Genomic DNA, 19585 nt, shown 5'->3' with positions numbered 1-19585 from the left:
GGCTTGAGGAAACTGGATACGAGTAAGTTTCCTTAAAATTCGAGTAAAAAGCCGCTGTCCTCCCCGGGCCCCTTGATGAGAACACGCACACCGCCCCCAGGTGGCCGGCCGAGGGAGCGCCGCGGCAGCGGGAGAGGCGCCTCCGTGGGCCCCGGGCGGCCGCGGCAGGAAAGCGTCCGAAGGCAGCGAAGGCGAGCGCCGCGCACCACCCCGCCCGCCCGGCGGACGCCGCGTTCACCTCCCGTCGGGGGAGGCGTGCGGCCAGCCCAGGACGGGGGCTGGGGGACGCGTGGTCTTCACCCCACCGGGACGGTGGAGGGTCAGCGAGGGCCGAGGGGCCCCTGCGTGAACGAATGGCTCTTTCGGGGTCCGCTGCGCCCCGTCGGCCCATTTTTCTTTTCACAAAACGGGCCCCGTGTCCCATGTACCCCTCTCAGCCCTCGCCCAGGCAGTCTGGGAGACCGGCTCGCCCGAAAGCCCCCGCCCCACCCCGCGGGCCCTGGGTGGTCGCCGCAGCCCCGTCCCTGCTCAGGATGCTCGCGGACCGCCCCGGGCCCGCGTGGCGCAAGAGCGCGAGCGCCGAGCCCGTGCGCGCCAAGGCTGCGTGGGCGGGCACCGACTTTGCTGAGAAGTGCCAGTGGTCCCAAGCCCCGACCCCCGCCCCCTTCACTTTCTAGCTGGAAAGCTGCGCGCCAGGCAGCGGGGGGCGGAGAGGAGTCCAGACTGGCCCCCTCCCGCTTCCTGCCCGGCCGCCGCTCATTGGCCAGAGGAATCCCCAGGAATTCCAGAACCCCTTTAAAAGCGCGCGGCTCCTCCGCCTTGCCAGCCACTGCGCCCGAGCCGGCCTGCGAGTTCAGGGCTCCTGCCGCTCTCCCGGCGCTACCTCCACTCCGGACGCACCGGCCACCCCCCGCCTCTGCAGCCCTCGCCGCCCTCGACCCCGCTCCCGGCCGCCGCGCTCCGGTCCACACAGGTAAGTCGCCTCCGCCGAGGACCAAGGCTGCCCGGGCCACCTACCTGGAACGCTGAGGCTTTGGTCCTTCTGGTGGACCCCGGATCCCACACTTCTCCGCTCACCTGCCCCAGCCCGCCCCTCTCACCCGCTGGGGGACTTTTCAGGACAAAGCTCCAGAGCCATCCTCTCCAGCCTTGGGGTTCACAGACCACCTCATCAGGACACCCCAAGATTTCCTTACTAGTCCTCCTTAAACCTTTGTATCGGCAGTCCAGGAAAGAGTCTCTACTTTCCCGTGCCCTCCCTGCAACCACTACAGCTCCTGATCTGGTTCACCTTCGACTTCCCAGAAGCCCCCAAATTGTTGGTCTTGCGCCCCCCATACTTTAAAACCAGCATCTCTTTCCTCCACCTCTCTCTCTCTCTCTCTCTCTCTCTCTCTCTCTCTCTCTCTCTCTCAAGTAATCCTGTTGTCCTTCATTTCAGCAAACGCGGGATCAAAGAGGGATGGCCCCGGTCCCATGCCCAGCCCTGTTTCTTTTTCTGCCCACCCTCCCTGCCTAGCTGATCTCTGACCCTGGGCTCTTGTGCTTCCTGCTGCAGGATCCCTGCTGGGCACCAACAGCTCCACCATGGGGCTGACCTGGGGACTAGGCCTCCTGTTCCTGTTGCAAGTGTGTGGCACCAACCGCATTCCAGGTGAGTTTGTGTGGCACCTTTAGGGGAAAGAGGGATGAGGTTGAGGTGCTGGCTACCCCAGGTGTGCCCCCTGACATGCTGTCCTCTCCCAGCTCCTTTTCTCTTGAGCCTGACTGGACATCAGGAGGCAGCTTCCCTCTGATCCTGGTGTTTATTCAGCTCTTTCAGTGGTTGCCAGGAGTTTCCACCCCAGCCCTTTCTCCCCACCCCTAAGGACTCAGCCCCCTACTGCTGGTCCCAGCCCAGAAAGCTCACTATGTGTTCTCTCCTGTCTAACAGAGTCTGGAGGAGACAACAGCGTGTTTGACATCTTTGAACTCACCGGGGCCGCCCGCAAGGGATCTGGGCGCCGACTGGTGAAGGGCCCTGACCCTTCCAGCCCAGCTTTCCGCATTGAGGATGCCAACCTGATCCCCCCTGTGCCTGATGACAAGCTCCAAGACCTGGTGGATGCTGTGCGGGCAGAGAAGGGTTTCCTCCTTCTGGCCTCCCTGAGGCAGATGAAGAAAACCCGGGGCACACTGCTGGCCCTGGAGCGGAAAGACCACTCTGGCCAGGTCTTCAGCGTCGTCTCCAATGGCAAGGCGGGCACTCTGGACCTCAGCCTGACCGTTCAAGGAAAGCAGCATGTGGTGTCTGTGGAAGAAGCTCTCCTGGCAACCGGCCAGTGGAAGAGCATCACCCTGTTTGTGCAGGAAGACAGGGCCCAGCTGTACATCGACTGTGAGAAAATGGAGAACGCTGAGCTGGACGTCCCCATCCAAAGCGTCTTCACCAGAGACCTGGCCAGCATCGCCAGACTCCGCATCGCAAAGGGAGGCGTCAATGACAATTTCCAGGTGAGACTTCTTCTCTGAGCCCTGCTTACATGGGATCATCTGCTAGACAGGTGACCTGCCAGGAGGGCTACAGGAAATCCTGAACATAAACTAAAGCAGCAGTTCTCAGATTTTAGGCAGCATGAGCATCACCTGGAGGGCTTGTGAAAGCTCACACTGCTGCACCCCAGCCCCAGAGTTTGGGATTCTGTAAAACTGCAACTCGATTATAAGTACCAGGTGATGCTGATGCTGGTGGTCTGGGAAGCACACTTTGAAAACAACTCAAGGAAACAAGAAATGGTTTTCCTTTAGCAGTCAGCCTGTTCAAACGTTAGATACTCCTTAAGCTCTTAAGAAAATAGCGTATTTCAAATGCATTCCCCCAATTTTAATCTTGTTTGAAATTGATACTTTCTATGGGCAGAATCAGTACCACTTTGCTTTTGGAGTTCTCATGGGGATGCAACCAGTCTCACACAAAAGGTTAAAATAGCAGTGAGTTGTTGCTGTTACAGCTTCTTCCGTGCCTGAACTTCTAGATCTTTGCAACTGTGGCTTTGAACTCCCACATTTAACTCTTTGACACTGGAAAGTGTTATTATATCCTCCGGGCTTAAGATCAGATTCCATTTCCTGTGCACCCAAGTAGGCTGATAACTGAATTCTTTATAAAATACTCAAGACTTGGCAGAAGTCACAATTAAGATGTTGAAGTTGTTTGGCAATCTATGTTGGTGTGTTATTTTGACACAGTGATCTTAAACCAGCTCTTTGAAGCTTTTAGACGTCTGTTGTGTGCTTTTCCTATCGCAGACACAGTCCCCCCAAAACCCATCCCCACACGTTCTCAACATTCTACATGTAATGTGTGTCCTCTGCCCACAGGGGGTGCTGCAGAACGTGAGGTTTGTCTTTGGAACCACACCAGAAGACATCCTCCGGAACAAAGGCTGCTCCAGCTGTGAGTACTCCTTTATCGTTAGGGCACATAGGGAGATTGGGGGAATTCCACTAAAAGCAAGCGGAGGAATTTAGCAATAGTGGTTATACGTCAGTTACCCCCAGTAAGATCATTAAGCATATAAAAGTGACCTCAAGGGGTACTGTGCACACACACATACACACATGCACACATACAACCCCTCTACCTTCATCCTTCACCCCAAATGAAATGCCTCATACCACTAAGAACTCAAGAGGCTGGTGGGAAAGAGTATCTGAAGTTTTCGTTTCATTTCTTGGCAGCTACCAATGTCCTCCTCACCCTTGACAACAACGTGGTGAATGGTTCTAGCCCTGCCATCCGCACAAACTACATTGGCCACAAGACAAAGGACCTGCAGGCCATCTGCGGCATCTCCTGTGATGAGCTGTCCAGCATGGTCCTGGAGCTCAGGGGCCTGCGCACCATTGTGACCACACTGCAGGACAGCATCCGCAAAGTGGTCAGTGGCATCTGCACCCAGCCCATTAGCATCAACCCTTGAAGGTTTATCACAGATGGTCCCCAGGTGACTGAAAATGGGGGTGGGTGCTAATGATATTCTCTCCCATTCAGACTGAAGAGAACAAAGAGTTGGCCAATGAGCTGAGGCGGCCTCCCCTATGCTATCACAACGGAGTTCAGTACAGAAATAACGAGGAATGGACGGTTGATAGCTGCACAGAGTGTCGCTGCCAGGTAAGGGGTCTTCGCAAGCCAAAAGAAGAATCGACGGCTTTTGTTTGCAGCCACATCTCTAGGGAAGTACCCAAATCACCACAGAGATTCTTTTCATGTTTCACGGCCTGATACCAAAGTGTTCTTTTTTTTTCTTTAAGATGTAATTATGGCATCCACAAATTCCTCTTTAAACTCTCAGATGGTTTATCAAAGTATTAATTATACCCCAGGCTAAGTATCTAAGAGAACGAATCTACTAAGACATCCGAATAATTTACGTACCTTAGTTCAAAGAGTAAGTGTTGAATGTCAGGTAAATAAAACCTGATTGGAATATTCCCTTTTTTTCCTGCAACCCTGATTTATATTCAGCTTTGGCATAGGTTCTTCTGGTTAAGTACCAATTGTTTTTAAAATCACTTGGCCTGACACCGTTAGGATGTTACTGTCCAATTAGCTCAAATGGCACTGCCAGCTGTGTGTGTTTCACTCTAGCATCCCCCCATGCCAGTGGCCAGTGAGTTTGGGGGTTCACCTGGCTTATCTATTAATAGCAAAGCATTTGTATTAAATACAAATCACAGATGACTGGTTTTGGGAACCAACTTCATTAAATTCCCATTCTTTTCCAATATAACATAAAGACAGATCATAGATCTACGGATGAGAAAAAATGCTTATAGATCTTCCTTCCTCCCCTCAAACGCATAATATAAAAATGTAAAAGTCCTGGCTAAATTTTCTGAGTTTGATTTCAGACATAGATTGGACCCACGATGTCTGCTGGTTCCCCTTGTATAAATTCTTCTTACTATAACTGCCACCCTTGACTAAGTAGCAATTAGAAAGAACTTTCCAACAAATGGAGTGAACGTAAACTAGCACTAGAACTGTCTACGACAGTGGTGGCTGCAAATACAACAGACAGTCATTCCACGAAAATAATTCCCCCAGAGCATTTACAGCCCTGACCGTGTTTTGGCTTGTAAAGGAAATGTTACAGGATGTAGACTTCTGTGTGCAACATGCTCAGCAGCCCGTTCCCCTCTCGCTCTCTTGCCCTGCAGAACTCTGTTACCATCTGCAAAAAGGTGTCCTGCCCCATCATGCCCTGCTCCAATGCCACAGTTCCTGATGGAGAATGCTGCCCTCGCTGTTGGCGTAAGTTCCTCAAATGGCTTAACTATTCTTCATTGACTAGGTCGGTTCTATGTACATCCTAGATGGCCATGCACAACACTGGAACCCCACCCCCATCTCCATCATGCTTTCATTCAGTTCTTGCCACAGCAGCTGGTTAACTGACAGCTTATCTGCTGTACAGAGCCAAAAACTCCATTATGGGTACGTCGTAATTACCCATCTGGATTGCAGTAACGGCAGTGAACATCTTGGTACGGCTCATTAATTCTGATTTTTTGCTTTGAGGAAAACAGATGAATATGTGGCAGCAACAGCTCTAAGTTGGCTGCTTTTAGAATGTGACCTTAGTAGCACAGAGTTAAGAAAAATCTGCTCACCAGAGATATTGACAGACTCATTGTGTGAACATTGGCCTGATGGGACCTGGAATTTTTTGCCCCTTTTATCTATAGGGATAAGAGGGCCTAAGAGAGTAACAGTAATTTGAGCTCCAGAGCACTAAAAGAAATAAGGCACGATATTGTTGCATGGCACCTTATCCCTGGCTTTTGTTACCAGTAAAATTAATGACTCTGCTGAGACAGTATTTAATGTAGTAGATACACATTATAAAAGTGACTCATCACAAGTAAGATAAGGATGAAAACAAAAACAGCACTTGCCCTTCACACACACCCCCCCACACACACACCCCCTTGTCACAGCTCAGAATAACCCATTCCATCCAGGGATCACATTAGCGATACTGGCACTGTAATGATCATTTGTACATCTATTTCTGCTCCGCATTCGCCTGAGATGTAGGTTAAAAGGAGCAAAGATAGCTGCGAGTAGCAGATTTCTGAACCTGAATCAGGGACTGCTAAGAAAACTTACAACTAATGACCAAAGAAAATAAGTTCTTTGTCTTCTGTCTGATATAGCTGATGGGATTGTAGCCGTGGTGCCTGGGCAGATGGTAAACAAACATGTTGTCCTCTGATGACAGTATGCGCGGAGAAGGCCCCAAATGCCGGGGTGAGAGGAACAACAAACTGACTAACCTCATGGCCGAGTTGGAGCCAGAGCCAAGAACAGCTCGGCTGCCTTCAAACTCATCTGTCAAACACATGGCGTGCGGCTGCCCTGACAGAAATGACTCCTATAAGCTTCTCATACTTGCGCATTTTTGGAAATGTGAGACTGGAAATGCCTACCCAGATCTCTCAAGTCAGTCAAGAAAAACTCATTTGCAATGCTGAGAGGAGAAAGGAAAAACAATGAATAGGAGAGCAAACACTGTGGGAAGCCTCAGCTGTACTGAGCCAGGCAGAGCATCTGATTACCCCACTGCTGCACACATCACGACTGGGGATAAACCCCTGGGCCGCTGGCCCAAGAAATACGCTGCTTTTCACCCTGTAGAACTGAAACTTTGTGCCCTCTCATGTTATGTTCTAGAGAGCTCATGTACAACACGGTGACCACAGTCAATAACACTGGATTGTATGCTTAAAACTTGCTAAGAGAATAGATCTTAAGACATCACCCAAAAAAAGTAACTGTAAGATGATAGAGATGTTAACTAGCTTGACAATGGTGATCACTATATATTTATATATACACACACACATATTATACACCTTAAATGTATCTACTATTTGTCAATTATACCACAGTAAAGCTATAAAGAAAGAAATATATTGCTTTTCACCCTCTGGTGAGTGGAGGGCCCCAAACAGAGCCCTCTAAAGAACAGCTGGTCCTAATCATCATGCACCCAATGAACCTCTGTTTCCCCTGCAGCCAGCGACTCTGCAGACGATGGCTGGTCTCCATGGTCGGAGTGGACCTCCTGTTCTACGACCTGTGGCAATGGAATTCAGCAGCGTGGCCGCTCCTGCGATAGCCTCAACAACCGATGTGAGGGCTCCTCAGTCCAGACACGGACCTGCCACATGCAGGAGTGTGACAAGAGATGTAAGCATCTTAGGCTCTTAGGGGCATGGAGAACTGATCTGTCCTTCTTGTCATCACCAAGGGCAGCACCACAGCATGGACATTAAGAACACAGGTTCTAGGATCTCTGGATCTCAATCCCACCTGCTTAGCTGTGCACTCTTGAGCACAACTTACCCTCTCTGAGGCTCTTTCCTCATTTGCAACTTGGAGATAATAATAGTTCTTGATAAGTTTGTCTTAAGCATTTTATTTAGATACTGCATGTAAAAAAAATGCTTATAGATCAGTTAGCATTGAGTTTGGTTCATGGTAAGCACCCTGTAAACGTTAGGATATTAACAGCAACCCATACAAGCAGCTAACTTATCCATTCTCTGGTAGAAAACGTTCCATGTTGACATTTGGGCATGTGGCCAGGAGCCAATTTCTACTGTACACTAGGTTTAGTCGCCATTGATCATATCCTGGAAATATTTCTGTGTGCTCCTGATGAGGGCCTCTGTTTGGCTATCTCTAAGCCAAAACCATTTGTGACCATTAGCTTTCTACTTTAGTTAAACAGGATGGTGGCTGGAGCCACTGGTCCCCATGGTCATCGTGTTCTGTGACATGTGGTGATGGTGTGATCACAAGGATCCGGCTCTGCAACTCTCCCAGCCCCCAGATGAACGGGAAGCCCTGTGAAGGCGAAGCTCGGGAGACCAAAGCCTGCAAGAAAGACGCCTGCCCCAGTAAGTGTGAGCTCCACTGCGAGGCTGAGCATGGGCAGCAGCTCTCCCCAGCTGGCCACCTGGCATCTGCAGCCTCCAGCTCAGTGGGTCATAGAGCGGGAAGGTTACCTACTAGAGAAACAAACAGAAGCAAAGTCCTGCATGCTCAGCACTTCTTTTAATGAAAAACAAACTCACCTCTTCCCAGGCATTCTTTCCATGTGCCAGAGGAGCAGAGGTTTCTTGAACGGGCTTAGGGGAGTCTATGACAGGGGAGGCATTTGAAAGTTGATCTTAATCGTTGCCTGTGCTTCATTTTCTTACAGTCAATGGAGGCTGGGGTCCTTGGTCACCATGGGACATCTGTTCTGTCACCTGTGGAGGAGGGGTACAGAAACGTAGCCGGCTCTGCAACAACCCCACACCCCAGTTTGGAGGCAAGGACTGCATTGGTGATGTGACTGAAAACCAGATCTGCAACACACAGGAATGTCCAATTGGTGAGCCACGCAGCCCAGGATGAAATCACCTAGCAGCTTGCTGTTTTACTGAATGCTGCAGTCAGCATTCCAGGAAATCCCAGCTTTAGTTAGTCCTGAGTGGTTTGATTGCTCTAAGATACAGGTCGACAACATAATCCCAACAAAGTTATCGGTCACCTATACCCTATAATATCTTACACCGTGTTAACTGGTCAGTGTGGCAGTAACAGCAGCTTAGACCAACCATTCACTGTGCCTGTCTCCTCTCTCCTTGTCTCAGATGGATGCCTGTCCAATCCCTGCTTTGCCGGTGTGAAGTGTACCAGCTACCCTGATGGCAGCTGGAAATGTGGTGCCTGTCCCCCTGGTTACAGTGGAAATGGCATCCAGTGCAGAGATGTTGATGAGGTGAGGAACTGATGGGGCTCTGAGTTTCTGGATCTAGAAAAGCAGCTGACCTGTGTAGTCACTTCCTTATGGCGGTGACTTCTAAACATGAAGCACGCTCTTATTTCCTCCATAGTGCAAAGAAGTGCCCGATGCCTGCTTCAACCACAATGGGGAGCACAGGTGTAAGAACACGGACCCCGGCTACAACTGCCTGCCCTGCCCCCCACGCTTCACCGGCTCACAGCCCTTCGGCCAGGGTGTCGAACATGCCACAGCCAACAAGCAGGTACAGTCAACTAGATTGGCAGACCAGAGGAGAGGAGAGCTCTCCTTGACTGAAACACCCGGGAGAGAGAGGAGTAGAATTTCACACCCTTCACCAAATAATAGGGCGAGGAGAGGAATATACGGTCTAGTTTTAGAAATGTGACTAGAAAATCCATGGTAAATCCTGCTGGGGAAAAATAGTCTACCATATTTAAAAATGCTGCCCTGAGAAGATGGGCTTTTAAATGCCTAGGTGCTGAGCAAATTCAAGAAAAGTAAACATCAAGCAAGTTTGCTTATAGCCTCAGGGAGAATGGGGAGGGGCAGAGGTAACCCGTACTCTTCCAAATGGAGCCTCTGTCTACTCAGAGATGACAGGAATCTAGACTCTTGTTTCCATGAGGTCTGGGGATTCCTGAAAGCTCTATGTAACAGCAGGATGGTGTACCCTCAGGTGTGCAAGCCTCGTAACCCCTGCACGGATGGAACCCATGACTGCAACAAGAATGCCAAGTGCAACTACCTGGGCCACTATAGTGACCCCATGTACCGCTGCGAGTGCAAGCCTGGGTACGCTGGCAATGGCATCATCTGTGGGGAGGACACAGACCTGGACGGCTGGCCCAATGAGAACCTGGTGTGCGTGGCCAATGCGACTTACCACTGCAAAAAGGTAGGAGCCAGGTCCCTTGTGTGCCTCCGGAAAGACGGCCCATCACCTTATCGAAACACAGGCTAAGGAATTTTAGATACTTAACGTTTGGACATGAAACTTAAAGATTAAATCTCCCAAAGGTAGAGGGGCACTAATTCCTATTAAAATTAAGTCACTTGGTGCCAAAAACATGAACAGAACTAGCTCCCTGGGCAGCTGTGTTCCACAGTCGACTCTTCTGTCCAGAAACAAGTTCAGTACTCTATCCCGATACCAGCGGAGCATGACTTGTGTTCACAGCATCTCTAAATCCTAGAGCACTGACACAAATTCTGTATGTGTATCTCCCAAGAAAAGTTTTATTTTTTTGTCCTCCCATAAAAAACATACGCTGTTACTGAGCCGAATGCTGTTCTTCTTCTATTTGGAATTCCAGGTACACACCCTCATGCATGAACTGAGCAAGGGGAACGCAACTGCAGCACTGACATACGTCTTCTCTTTCCTAGGATAACTGCCCCAACCTCCCCAACTCAGGGCAGGAAGACTATGACAAGGATGGAATTGGTGATGCCTGTGATGATGACGATGACAATGATAAAATTCCAGATGACAGGGTAAAAACAATTTTCCATCCCTCTTTCATCTTTTCAATTCAGCAACAGCCAGAAACACTTTAGGATTCAAGGAAACGACTCGGCTATAGCAAAAAATATACCAAATCAATACACAGGATAATTAGAAATATTCCTTGTATTTCAGTAGTTTAAGGCTGTAGATGTTGCCAAGAGAATTTTTAAACAAGGGTTTTGTTTTTCATCAGACCCTTTTTTCTCTGCACCTCAGGAATTACAATGCATAAATAAATGACACTTTGTTCCCTAGATTCATTGCAAATGTCATACCAAAATCACAGTAAAAAATTGACTTTGGGCATGCTAAGAACTGAGATGATGGGATTATATTCTACCATCTCACTAACTCCTAACCCACAGGGATCCATTTTTTTTATTATGTCCTTTTAACTTTTGTAGTGATCATTTTACAGTAAATACTCGATTAGCCTGTCCACTAAGCAGAAAGTAATTATTGCAGAGTTTTGCAGTTGTAGACATACTATGCACATGGCTTGAGGCTTGAGCTGTTTTCAAGGCCAACATTATTAAGTGTGCCGTTTCTTCTCTTTGCAGGACAACTGTCCCTTCCATTACAACCCAGCCCAGTATGACTATGACAGAGATGACGTGGGAGACCGCTGTGACAACTGCCCTTACAACCACAACCCAGATCAGGCAGACACAGACAACAATGGGGAAGGAGACGCCTGTGCTGCGGACATTGATGGGGACGGTAAGGAGCTGCCTGATCAGCGGGCCCGTGGGAGACGAGGACACGCACAGCTTTCTGACTTCTGCCGAGTCCTGGTCATTAATACGCATTTGGGTAGGAACATCCAAGGCTGGAGAGCCCACCTCTTATTTGTCCCTTGTTCTCTTCAGGCATCCTCAATGAACGGGACAACTGCCAGTATGTCTACAATGTGGACCAGAGGGACACTGACATGGATGGGGTTGGAGATCAGTGTGACAACTGCCCCTTGGAACACAATCCAGATCAGGTAGGTGGACTCCTGTCAGAGTCTTTCAGTAAAGAGGTGGAATATCCCTTTCATGGACTTTGAAAAATGAGCTTGATAGAGTTCAGACACTTTCATTACCATGGCCCTCTGGGTTCTCATTGCCAACTGCAGTATATTCGTGTAAATTGCCTGAAATGAGCTCCCTGCCCAGAGTCTCACAGATCTTTATAACTTCATTCTTGTCTTCTCCAAGAAGCACTACTTGACTTGCTCAGCATGGTCTACCATTGTTATGATAAATTATACGAAGCGGAATTCTGTCACTGACAACTGTTCAACAGTATTAATCCGTAAGAGATGGGAAAATAAATTATGCATAAGCAAAATAACCATCTTCATGGTTAATGATGTAATCTAGCTATAAGAAAATCATCAAACTAAGGATATGTCCAAAACCTGAAGAAACCCCATTTCTTTGTCATTCTTCAGAAGTTTCTGCCATTACCAACATTCTTTACCCATGCTAAGGAGTGCTACATATCAGCATTACCCAGAACAGGCTCTCTGTCTGAAAGTATTTCTTTTTTGTATGTAATTGCCCATCATTTTCTAGGGATAAAAGTTAAGGCCTTTTTCCCCCTAAAATGAATTGTTCTGGAAGCTTAGAAACCAGCTTTGTTTAAATGGTAAATTTTTATAAGATTAAAGAAATGAGGAAAACCAGCTTCTCCCTCTTAAGATTTGCTCCTGTGAAGTCTTCTCAAGCAAAAATCAATAGGATGAATGGCTCTGGGGCCATCAGGGAAAGGCCTGAATGATCTGGATTAGCTCTGCTGATCAAATGGTTTGAGAATCATTTTGAGTTCGAAACTTACCATAAATTAAACTTCAATATCATGTAACCTCATTGGATGAGTTTTTGGTTCCTCAGATTAAATAAATTTTACAACAAAACTCAAGCATGATGTAAAAATCGCATAAGCAAGGACCATAAATACTGGCAAGAAAAATTCCAGTTTGTATATAAACAGTCCCTAAGCATCCCACGCATACTGAATAAAGTACTCTGAGAAAAACTGTTTTGGAAAAATTTATAATTTAACTTTACCTGAACCTACAGTTGACAGTCCTTATAGATTAGCTATATGAAATCAAATGCCTAAAAGAAAAAGCCAAAATCATCGATCCCTGTCATACATGTTACCTAGACATTATACAACAGAGAGCAGTGGTCTGTTTCCATCTTTTCACAACTTTGACAAGTAGACATGTCAACAGTTTTACAACTCAAACCTTCTAAGGAAATCCTCTGGCAAAGTAGCCAGAAAATTTCATTTAACATTAAGATGTAAACAGTTAACATCTTACCTCATCCTTAGCAATTAAATAACTCTATTTATTTAGAAAGTTTTGTATTTAAAAATTTTTTACATTATCCCTTCTCAGATTTTTATAAGAAAACAAGGATAAAGGGGGAAAAAAAAACTTTTAAAATGTAATTGCTAATATAGCTATTTTTCTACAGGAGTATATAAATAGGCATGAAACACCACTGGCCATATCAAGCAATGGAGAATTTTCCCTGTTGTGGGGGCATAAGTTACAGTATAAACATGAATGGTTTACACTGTGATTTACCCTCCATTTACTTCTGTCTTTCAGCTGGACTCTGATTCAGACCGCATTGGAGATACCTGTGACAACAATCAGGATATTGATGAAGATGGCCACCAGAACAATCTGGACAACTGTCCCTATGTGCCCAATGCCAACCAGGCTGACCACGATAAAGATGGCAAGGGAGATGCCTGTGACCACGACGATGACAACGATGGCATTCCTGATGACAGGGACAACTGCAGACTCGTGCCCAATCCTGACCAGAAGGACTCTGACGGTGAGTCAGGGGAGCCACTTTCCAAGAGAGTGACTGCTGGCATAGCTGTCTAGATGGAGGAAGTGAAAGCAAGGCTCAAAGCATTTGAGAGGATGAAGGGACCAAATGCCAACTTTGACAAGATAGTGACATTTCTGACACCAGTAAAATAACAGCACTTAAGAATTTTGCTGAGCTCTTGCTTTTTTGACCTTAGGTGATGGTCGAGGTGATGCTTGCAAAGATGATTTTGACCATGACAGTGTGCCAGACATCGATGACATCTGTCCTGAGAATGTTGACATCAGTGAGACCGATTTCCGCCGATTCCAGATGATTCCTCTGGATCCCAAAGGAACATCCCAGAATGACCCTAACTGGGTTGTACGCCATCAGGGTAAAGAACTCGTCCAGACTGTCAACTGTGATCCTGGACTCGCTATAGGTGAGTAGTGAGTTCTTAGGTCAAGAGGCTGATGCATACATGGAAAGAAAACGAATATAAAACCTGGCAATTGTACCCATCCCTGTGGGTGCTGAGGCTGTGTGGGAACATGATGGAGAATCTTCTGAAAGCTGCAGGTTTTAACCTGGCTCTGGCCTCATCTTCCAGGTTACGACGAGTTTAATGCTGTGGACTTCAGCGGCACCTTCTTCATCAACACGGAAAGGGACGATGACTATGCTGGTTTTGTCTTTGGCTACCAGTCCAGCAGCCGCTTCTATGTTGTGATGTGGAAGCAAGTCACCCAGTCCTACTGGGACACCAACCCCACGAGGGCTCAGGGATACTCGGGACTTTCTGTGAAAGTTGTGAACTCCACGACAGGGCCTGGCGAGCACCTGCGGAATGCCCTCTGGCACACAGGAAACACCCCTGGCCAGGTAAGAAGCCACACCCTGCAAAAGAGGGAGAGTTGATGGGTGCTTGACGAGCAAAGCTGTGCTTTGACCAAGACTCTGACCAGGGAGTCTTCGAGAGTTCCCAGCTTCACCAGGTTCAGCATTAAGCTCTGCTTTGTGAAAACATAACCGTGTTGAAAAGGGAGCTTGACCAAGAGTTTGGTCAAAGCTCTAATCCTAAGGTGCCTTCAGCCTTTTCAAACAAAAAACTGCTTCACTCCTCTCTGTCTGCTTTATGTGTGCACTCAGTGGCACACAACAAATACGAGAGGACTTGGAAAAATTCTACATTGCAGCCCTCTCATTTAGATCAACTGGGTACCTTTCAAGCACTGTTTCTTACAGAATGAAATAGAAATCTTTTCCTGAAGGAACTGTTTCACCCTTTCCTTTTCCTTCAGGTGCGCACCCTGTGGCATGACCCTCGTCACATAGGCTGGAAAGATTTCACCGCCTACAGATGGCGTCTCAGCCACAGGCCAAAGACGGGTTTCATTAGGTAAGATCGCACTAATTAAATTCCACTTACAGTCACACTGATGGACAAACAGACAAAAAGTATTCAATAGCAGTGTCACTAAACAAGATTTTTTTTTTCCCTGCAGAGTGGTGATGTATGAAGGGAAGAAAATCATGGCTGACTCGGGACCCATCTATGATAAAACCTATGCTGGTGGTAGACTAGGGTTGTTTGTCTTCTCTCAAGAAATGGTGTTCTTCTCCGACCTGAAATATGAATGTAGAGGTAGGAGGAACATTACCATGAATGTACACTGAACATCTCTAATTCACACTAATATCAAGGATGACAATTATGGGGGAGATCACATTAAAGACTATTTTGGAGACAGGGTTATTTCTATTTTACTTTTGAGGACACAAGGACAAAATCGGAATAATGCGTAAGCACTGGGGCTTATGAGTTCCTGAGGCCTTAGTAACAATATTAGTTTGCTTAGCAATCTCTGTGCTCCCCATACACAGTGCAGACGTTAGCTGCAGAAAAGCTCCTATACAATTCGGACTTCATCAATAATACTGTTCTTTACAACTATGTATTTATAGATCTTACACACTGCTTAGCGTTTTATTCATGCCATCACAGCATGAGTTATCTTTCACAACTTTTCCCTGCATAAAAAGAAGGGAGAGGAATGTTGCTTTCATATTAGCATGTTAAATTAATGTTCACTATTAAACTTAGCTTTATTTTCTCCATTCTTTTTTACTCAGTGATTAAGTACTTAATGTACATTTACTGGGCCAAGGCCAGATACCTAAAAGATCACTTAGAGTAGAGAAAGATGGTTGGTTTTACTCAAAAAATATCTCAATTATTAATATAATTTTTGAGTCTGAATTTTTAAAATAAGATTCCCTAAATTTTTCACATTGAAAGCCTTGGAAAGCATGATATACGTTCTGGAAGGTCACACTGTGTCAGTCTCCTGGCATTGGTGCCAGCTAATAAAATTAAATGCTAATGTGTGTGAACAATCTTAAATTAGGCTTTTGACATTAGAAGAGTAGAGCTAGTCTAGGTGCTTAATTTATTAACTGATACTAAGATGTCTATGCCTTTATGAATTAGTTTTCATTTGTATATTTATATGTGTTTATTTATTTAACAGATTCCTAATCATCCAATTGTTGATTGAAAGACTGATCATAAACCAATGCTGGTATTGCACCTTCTGGAACCATGGGCTTGAGAAACCCCAGGATCACTTCTCCTTGCCTTCCTTTTTTCTCTGCTTGCATCAGTGTGGACTCCTAGAACATGCGACCTGCCTCAAGAAAATGCAGTTTTCAAAAACAGTCTCAGCATTCAGCCTCCAAAGAATGAGAAGACATCTTCCAAGCATATAAACAATTGTTTTGGTTTCCTTTGAAAAAGCATCTGCTTGCTTCAGTTGGGAAGGTGCCCATTCCACTCTGCCTTTGTCACACAGCAGGGTGCTACTGTGGGGCCATCTCTGAGCAGTGGACTCAAAAGCATCTTCAGGCATGTCAGAGAAGGGAGGACTCACTAGAATTAGCAAACAAAGCCACCCTGACATCCTCCTTCAGGAACACAGGGAGCAGAGGCCAAAGCACTAAGGGGAAGGCGCATACCCAAGACGATTGTATGAAGAAAATATGGAGGAACTGTTACATATTTGGTACTAAGTCATTTTCAGGGGATTGAAAGACTATTGCTGGATTTCATGATGCTGACTGGTGTTAGCTGATTAACCCATGTAAATAGGCACTTATATAGAAGCAGGAAGGGGAGAGAAAGACTGGCTTCTGGACTTCCTCCCTGATCCCCACCCTTTACATATCACCTGCAGTGGCCAGAATTAGGAAATGAGAATGAGACCAGTGTAAGACAGTGCTGGCTGCCATTGCCTGGTCACATTGAAATTAGTGGTTTAATTCCGGTTGTAGCTTGTGTAGATATAGCAGGAAAATAGGAAAACCTACCATCTCAGTGAGCACCAGCTGCCTCCCAAAGGAGGGGCAGCCATGCTTATATTTTTATGGTTACAAAGGCACAAAATTATTATCAACCTAACTAAAACATTCCTTTTCTCTTCTGAATTATCATGGAGTTTTCCAATTCTCTCTTTTGGAGTGTAGATTTTTTTTTTTTCAAATGCTTTAATGATGTAAAATATTTATTTTTTACTTATTCTGGAAGATCTGGCTGAAGGATTATTCATGGAACAGGAAGAAGCGTAAGGACTATCCATGTCATTTTTGTTGAGAGTCTTCGTGACTGTAAGATTGTAAATACAGATTATTTATTAACTCTGTTCTGCCTGGAATTTAGGCTTCATATGGAAAGGGTTTGAGAGCAAGTAGCTGAGATTTATCAGCAAATCTCTTGCAAGAAAGACACAAGGAAAATCAGCCTAATGAGCTGCTCTTCCCCTTATGCTCAGAGTGGATGCTATAGGATTCTTTTTTCTTTGTTTTGTCTTTTCAAGGGGAATTATTCGTTACCCATTTGCAAATGTTCTGCATTGCAAGCCATGAGGTCTTCGATACTGTTTTACCCCATCCCATGTGCCTATTTCCAGGGAGAAGGAAAGCATATACACTTCTTTCTTTCATTTTTCCAAAAGAGAAAAAAAATGACAAAGGTGAAACTTACATACAAATATTACCTCATTTGTTGTGTGACTGAGTAAAGAATTTTTAGATCAAGAAGAAAGAGTTTAAGTGTCTAACAAACTTAAAGCTACTGTAGGACCTAAAAAGTCAATGTTGTACATAGTATGAAAGTTCTGCAGAGAAGTATTCCCAGTAAGGAAATAGCATTGGAATGTTAAATACAGTTTCTGAAAGTTACGTTTTTTTCCTATCATCTTGTATACCATTGCTTTATTTTTATAAATTATTTTCTCATTGCCATTGAAATAGATATCTCAGATTGTGTAGATACGCTATTTAAATAATTTATCAGGAAATACTGCCTGTAGAGTTAGTATTTCTATTTTTATATAATGTTTGCACACTGAATTGAAGAATTGTTGGTTTTTTTTCTTTTTTTGTTTTGTTTTGATTTTTTTTTTTTTTTTGCTTTTGACCTGCCCCCATTTTTACTATTTGCCAATACCTTTTTCTAGGAATGTGCTTTTTTTGTACACATTTTTATCCATTTTACATTCTAAAGCAGTGTAAGTTGTATATTACCGTTTCTTATGTACAAGGAACAACAATAAATCATATGGAAATTTATATTTATACTTACTGTATCTCTGCTTATTTGTTCCCCACTGGCTTTATGTCATGAGGTATGGGTAAATGCCACTCATAAACCAGTATAGCATACACGAAAAGAAATTACAGTAAATCACACCAACATTCACACTTTGTGTGTGATTTAGAAAGACTCAGTTGCTCAGGCCTAGTCTTAGAATTTGCTGGGTTTATGGAATAAAAGAACAAAATGATACATTAGCCTGCCACATCAGAAACATATAAAAGAGAAATTATCCCTAAGTTAAGGGACCCAAATAAATAAAATTTCATATTAATGTCATTAGATGTCACCTACTGAATCCTTTTCAAAGTTCAGTTCTGTTTCTAAAGAGAAGAATGAAAACAAAGGGAAAAACACTGAAGCACACGCGACTCTCGCAGCTACATTTTCTGACCCATGAATGATAGCACTGGGTGGGCAACACGATTGCATGTGTGGAGATGCTTCAGAAGTCCATGTGTATGAGGGAGGGGTTGTCCTTGCAACGGTGAGCCAAGCATTACAGATATCGCCTTTAGAAGAAGGAATAATAAGTTTAATCAAAAAAGATGACTAAAAAAAAATAAAATTTGGAAGGAATGAATAAATGTGTGTGTGTGTCTAAATACAAATTATTGTGTGAAGAAAAGGCCCAAGTGTAACAGTAAGCAACCCTTGATGTTTGGAAGGGCTAATCATGAATGTGGAATACTGACCAGTTAATTTCCAGTTTTAATGAAAACAAATCGAAGAAATTTTATGAGTAGGTTAAAGCTCTGGCCATGAGGTCTATTAAACACTAGACTGGCTGAGTGAGATAAAATCTTCCTTGTTGATTTTTCACTCTCATTCTATAAATACTCATCATTCTGAGTAGCATTGATCACATATAAATGTCCATTGCCAAATCATTTTATAGTACCAATAAGAAGAAGCAAGAACTAGAAAGTGTTGATAATAGCCGTGGAGTTAGGAGAACTGATCTAAAGGAAATAATCATTTGAAATGGCAAAGAATTGAACAGCATCATTCATTCTCAGAAGAGTTCAACGTGGGAAGTCCTGGGAGATAATTCTAATTCATTCTTGGACAGTGAAGGAAAACTGATTTAAAATACCAAGGTAAGACAGATAAAGTGACTGGAAAGAGGAGATTTTCTTCCAGGCATGTCCCAGTTTCACCCTAAGATTGGCCTTCAAGTCAGCAGGTTGTACTGAAATAAAGGACTTGTTATTTAAATCACGTCACTGAGATGATAACTTCTTTCCTCCTCCAAGAGTTTATTGTCATGCGTTGTGGGAGAGCTAAACTGAAGAGCAATAAACTCTAAGTCTTATAGGAATGTACCATAAAGGTGGTGCCAGTAGTTTTTTTTTTTTTTTTGAAGAGTCATATGTAGAAAAGCCTCCAACTGTAAGCTCCTAGATTCATTCCTTAAATTAAACTAGTTATCTCTCTTCTATAATATTTTTTGGGCAGGGGGATGGAGTCTCCCTGTCGCCCAGGCTGGAGTGCAGTGGCGTAATCTCAGCTCACAGCAATCTCCGCCTCCCAGGTTCAAGTGATTCTCCTGCCTCAGCCTCCTGAGTACCTGGGACTACAGGCACCTACCACCATACCTGGCTAACTTTTGTATTTTTAGTAGAGACAGGGTTTCACCTTATTCTGGACAAACACTAAGGCCTAAAGGGAAATCCAAAATAAAAACACTTATTTTTAATAAGAACACTTTCTATCTAAGTCAGGGTGACTTTTTTAAAAAATCCAGAAG

The 19585-nt window shown here is 45.1% G+C and overlaps 1 protein-coding gene across 2 annotated transcripts; it reads left to right on the top strand.

Annotated features, from left to right (window-relative positions):
- The first annotated feature begins 685 nt into the window (after window positions 1–685).
- Window positions 686–17818, top strand: THBS1 (thrombospondin 1). 2 transcript variants are annotated; one of them, XM_032261194.1, is made up of 22 exons: window positions 686–973; window positions 1559–1654; window positions 1934–2493; window positions 3361–3436; window positions 3721–3920; window positions 4034–4156; window positions 5206–5299; window positions 7067–7240; window positions 7777–7953; window positions 8259–8432; window positions 8695–8822; window positions 8938–9090; window positions 9526–9744; window positions 10236–10343; window positions 10917–11076; window positions 11226–11344; window positions 12968–13202; window positions 13399–13626; window positions 13795–14066; window positions 14486–14583; window positions 14690–14829; window positions 15716–17818. In XM_032261194.1, exons 2-22 carry the CDS (start codon window positions 1588–1590, stop codon window positions 15721–15723), a joined length of 3513 nt encoding a protein of 1170 aa, XP_032117085.1. In that variant the 5' UTR covers window positions 686–973; window positions 1559–1587; the 3' UTR covers window positions 15724–17818. The 2 variants fall into 2 exon arrangements, with proteins under 2 accessions (XP_032117085.1, XP_032117084.1); XM_032261193.1 differs by having other exon boundaries at window positions 686–981; window positions 1547–1654.
- The last annotated feature ends 1767 nt before the right edge of the window (window positions 17819–19585 follow it).

This window comes from Sapajus apella, unplaced genomic scaffold (assembly GCF_009761245.1).
Source record: "Sapajus apella isolate SASKATOON/1434 unplaced genomic scaffold, GSC_monkey_1.0 scaffold122, whole genome shotgun sequence".
NCBI lineage: Eukaryota > Metazoa > Chordata > Mammalia > Primates > Cebidae > Sapajus > Sapajus apella.
This window is presented reverse-complemented; position numbering and strand designations above follow the sequence as displayed.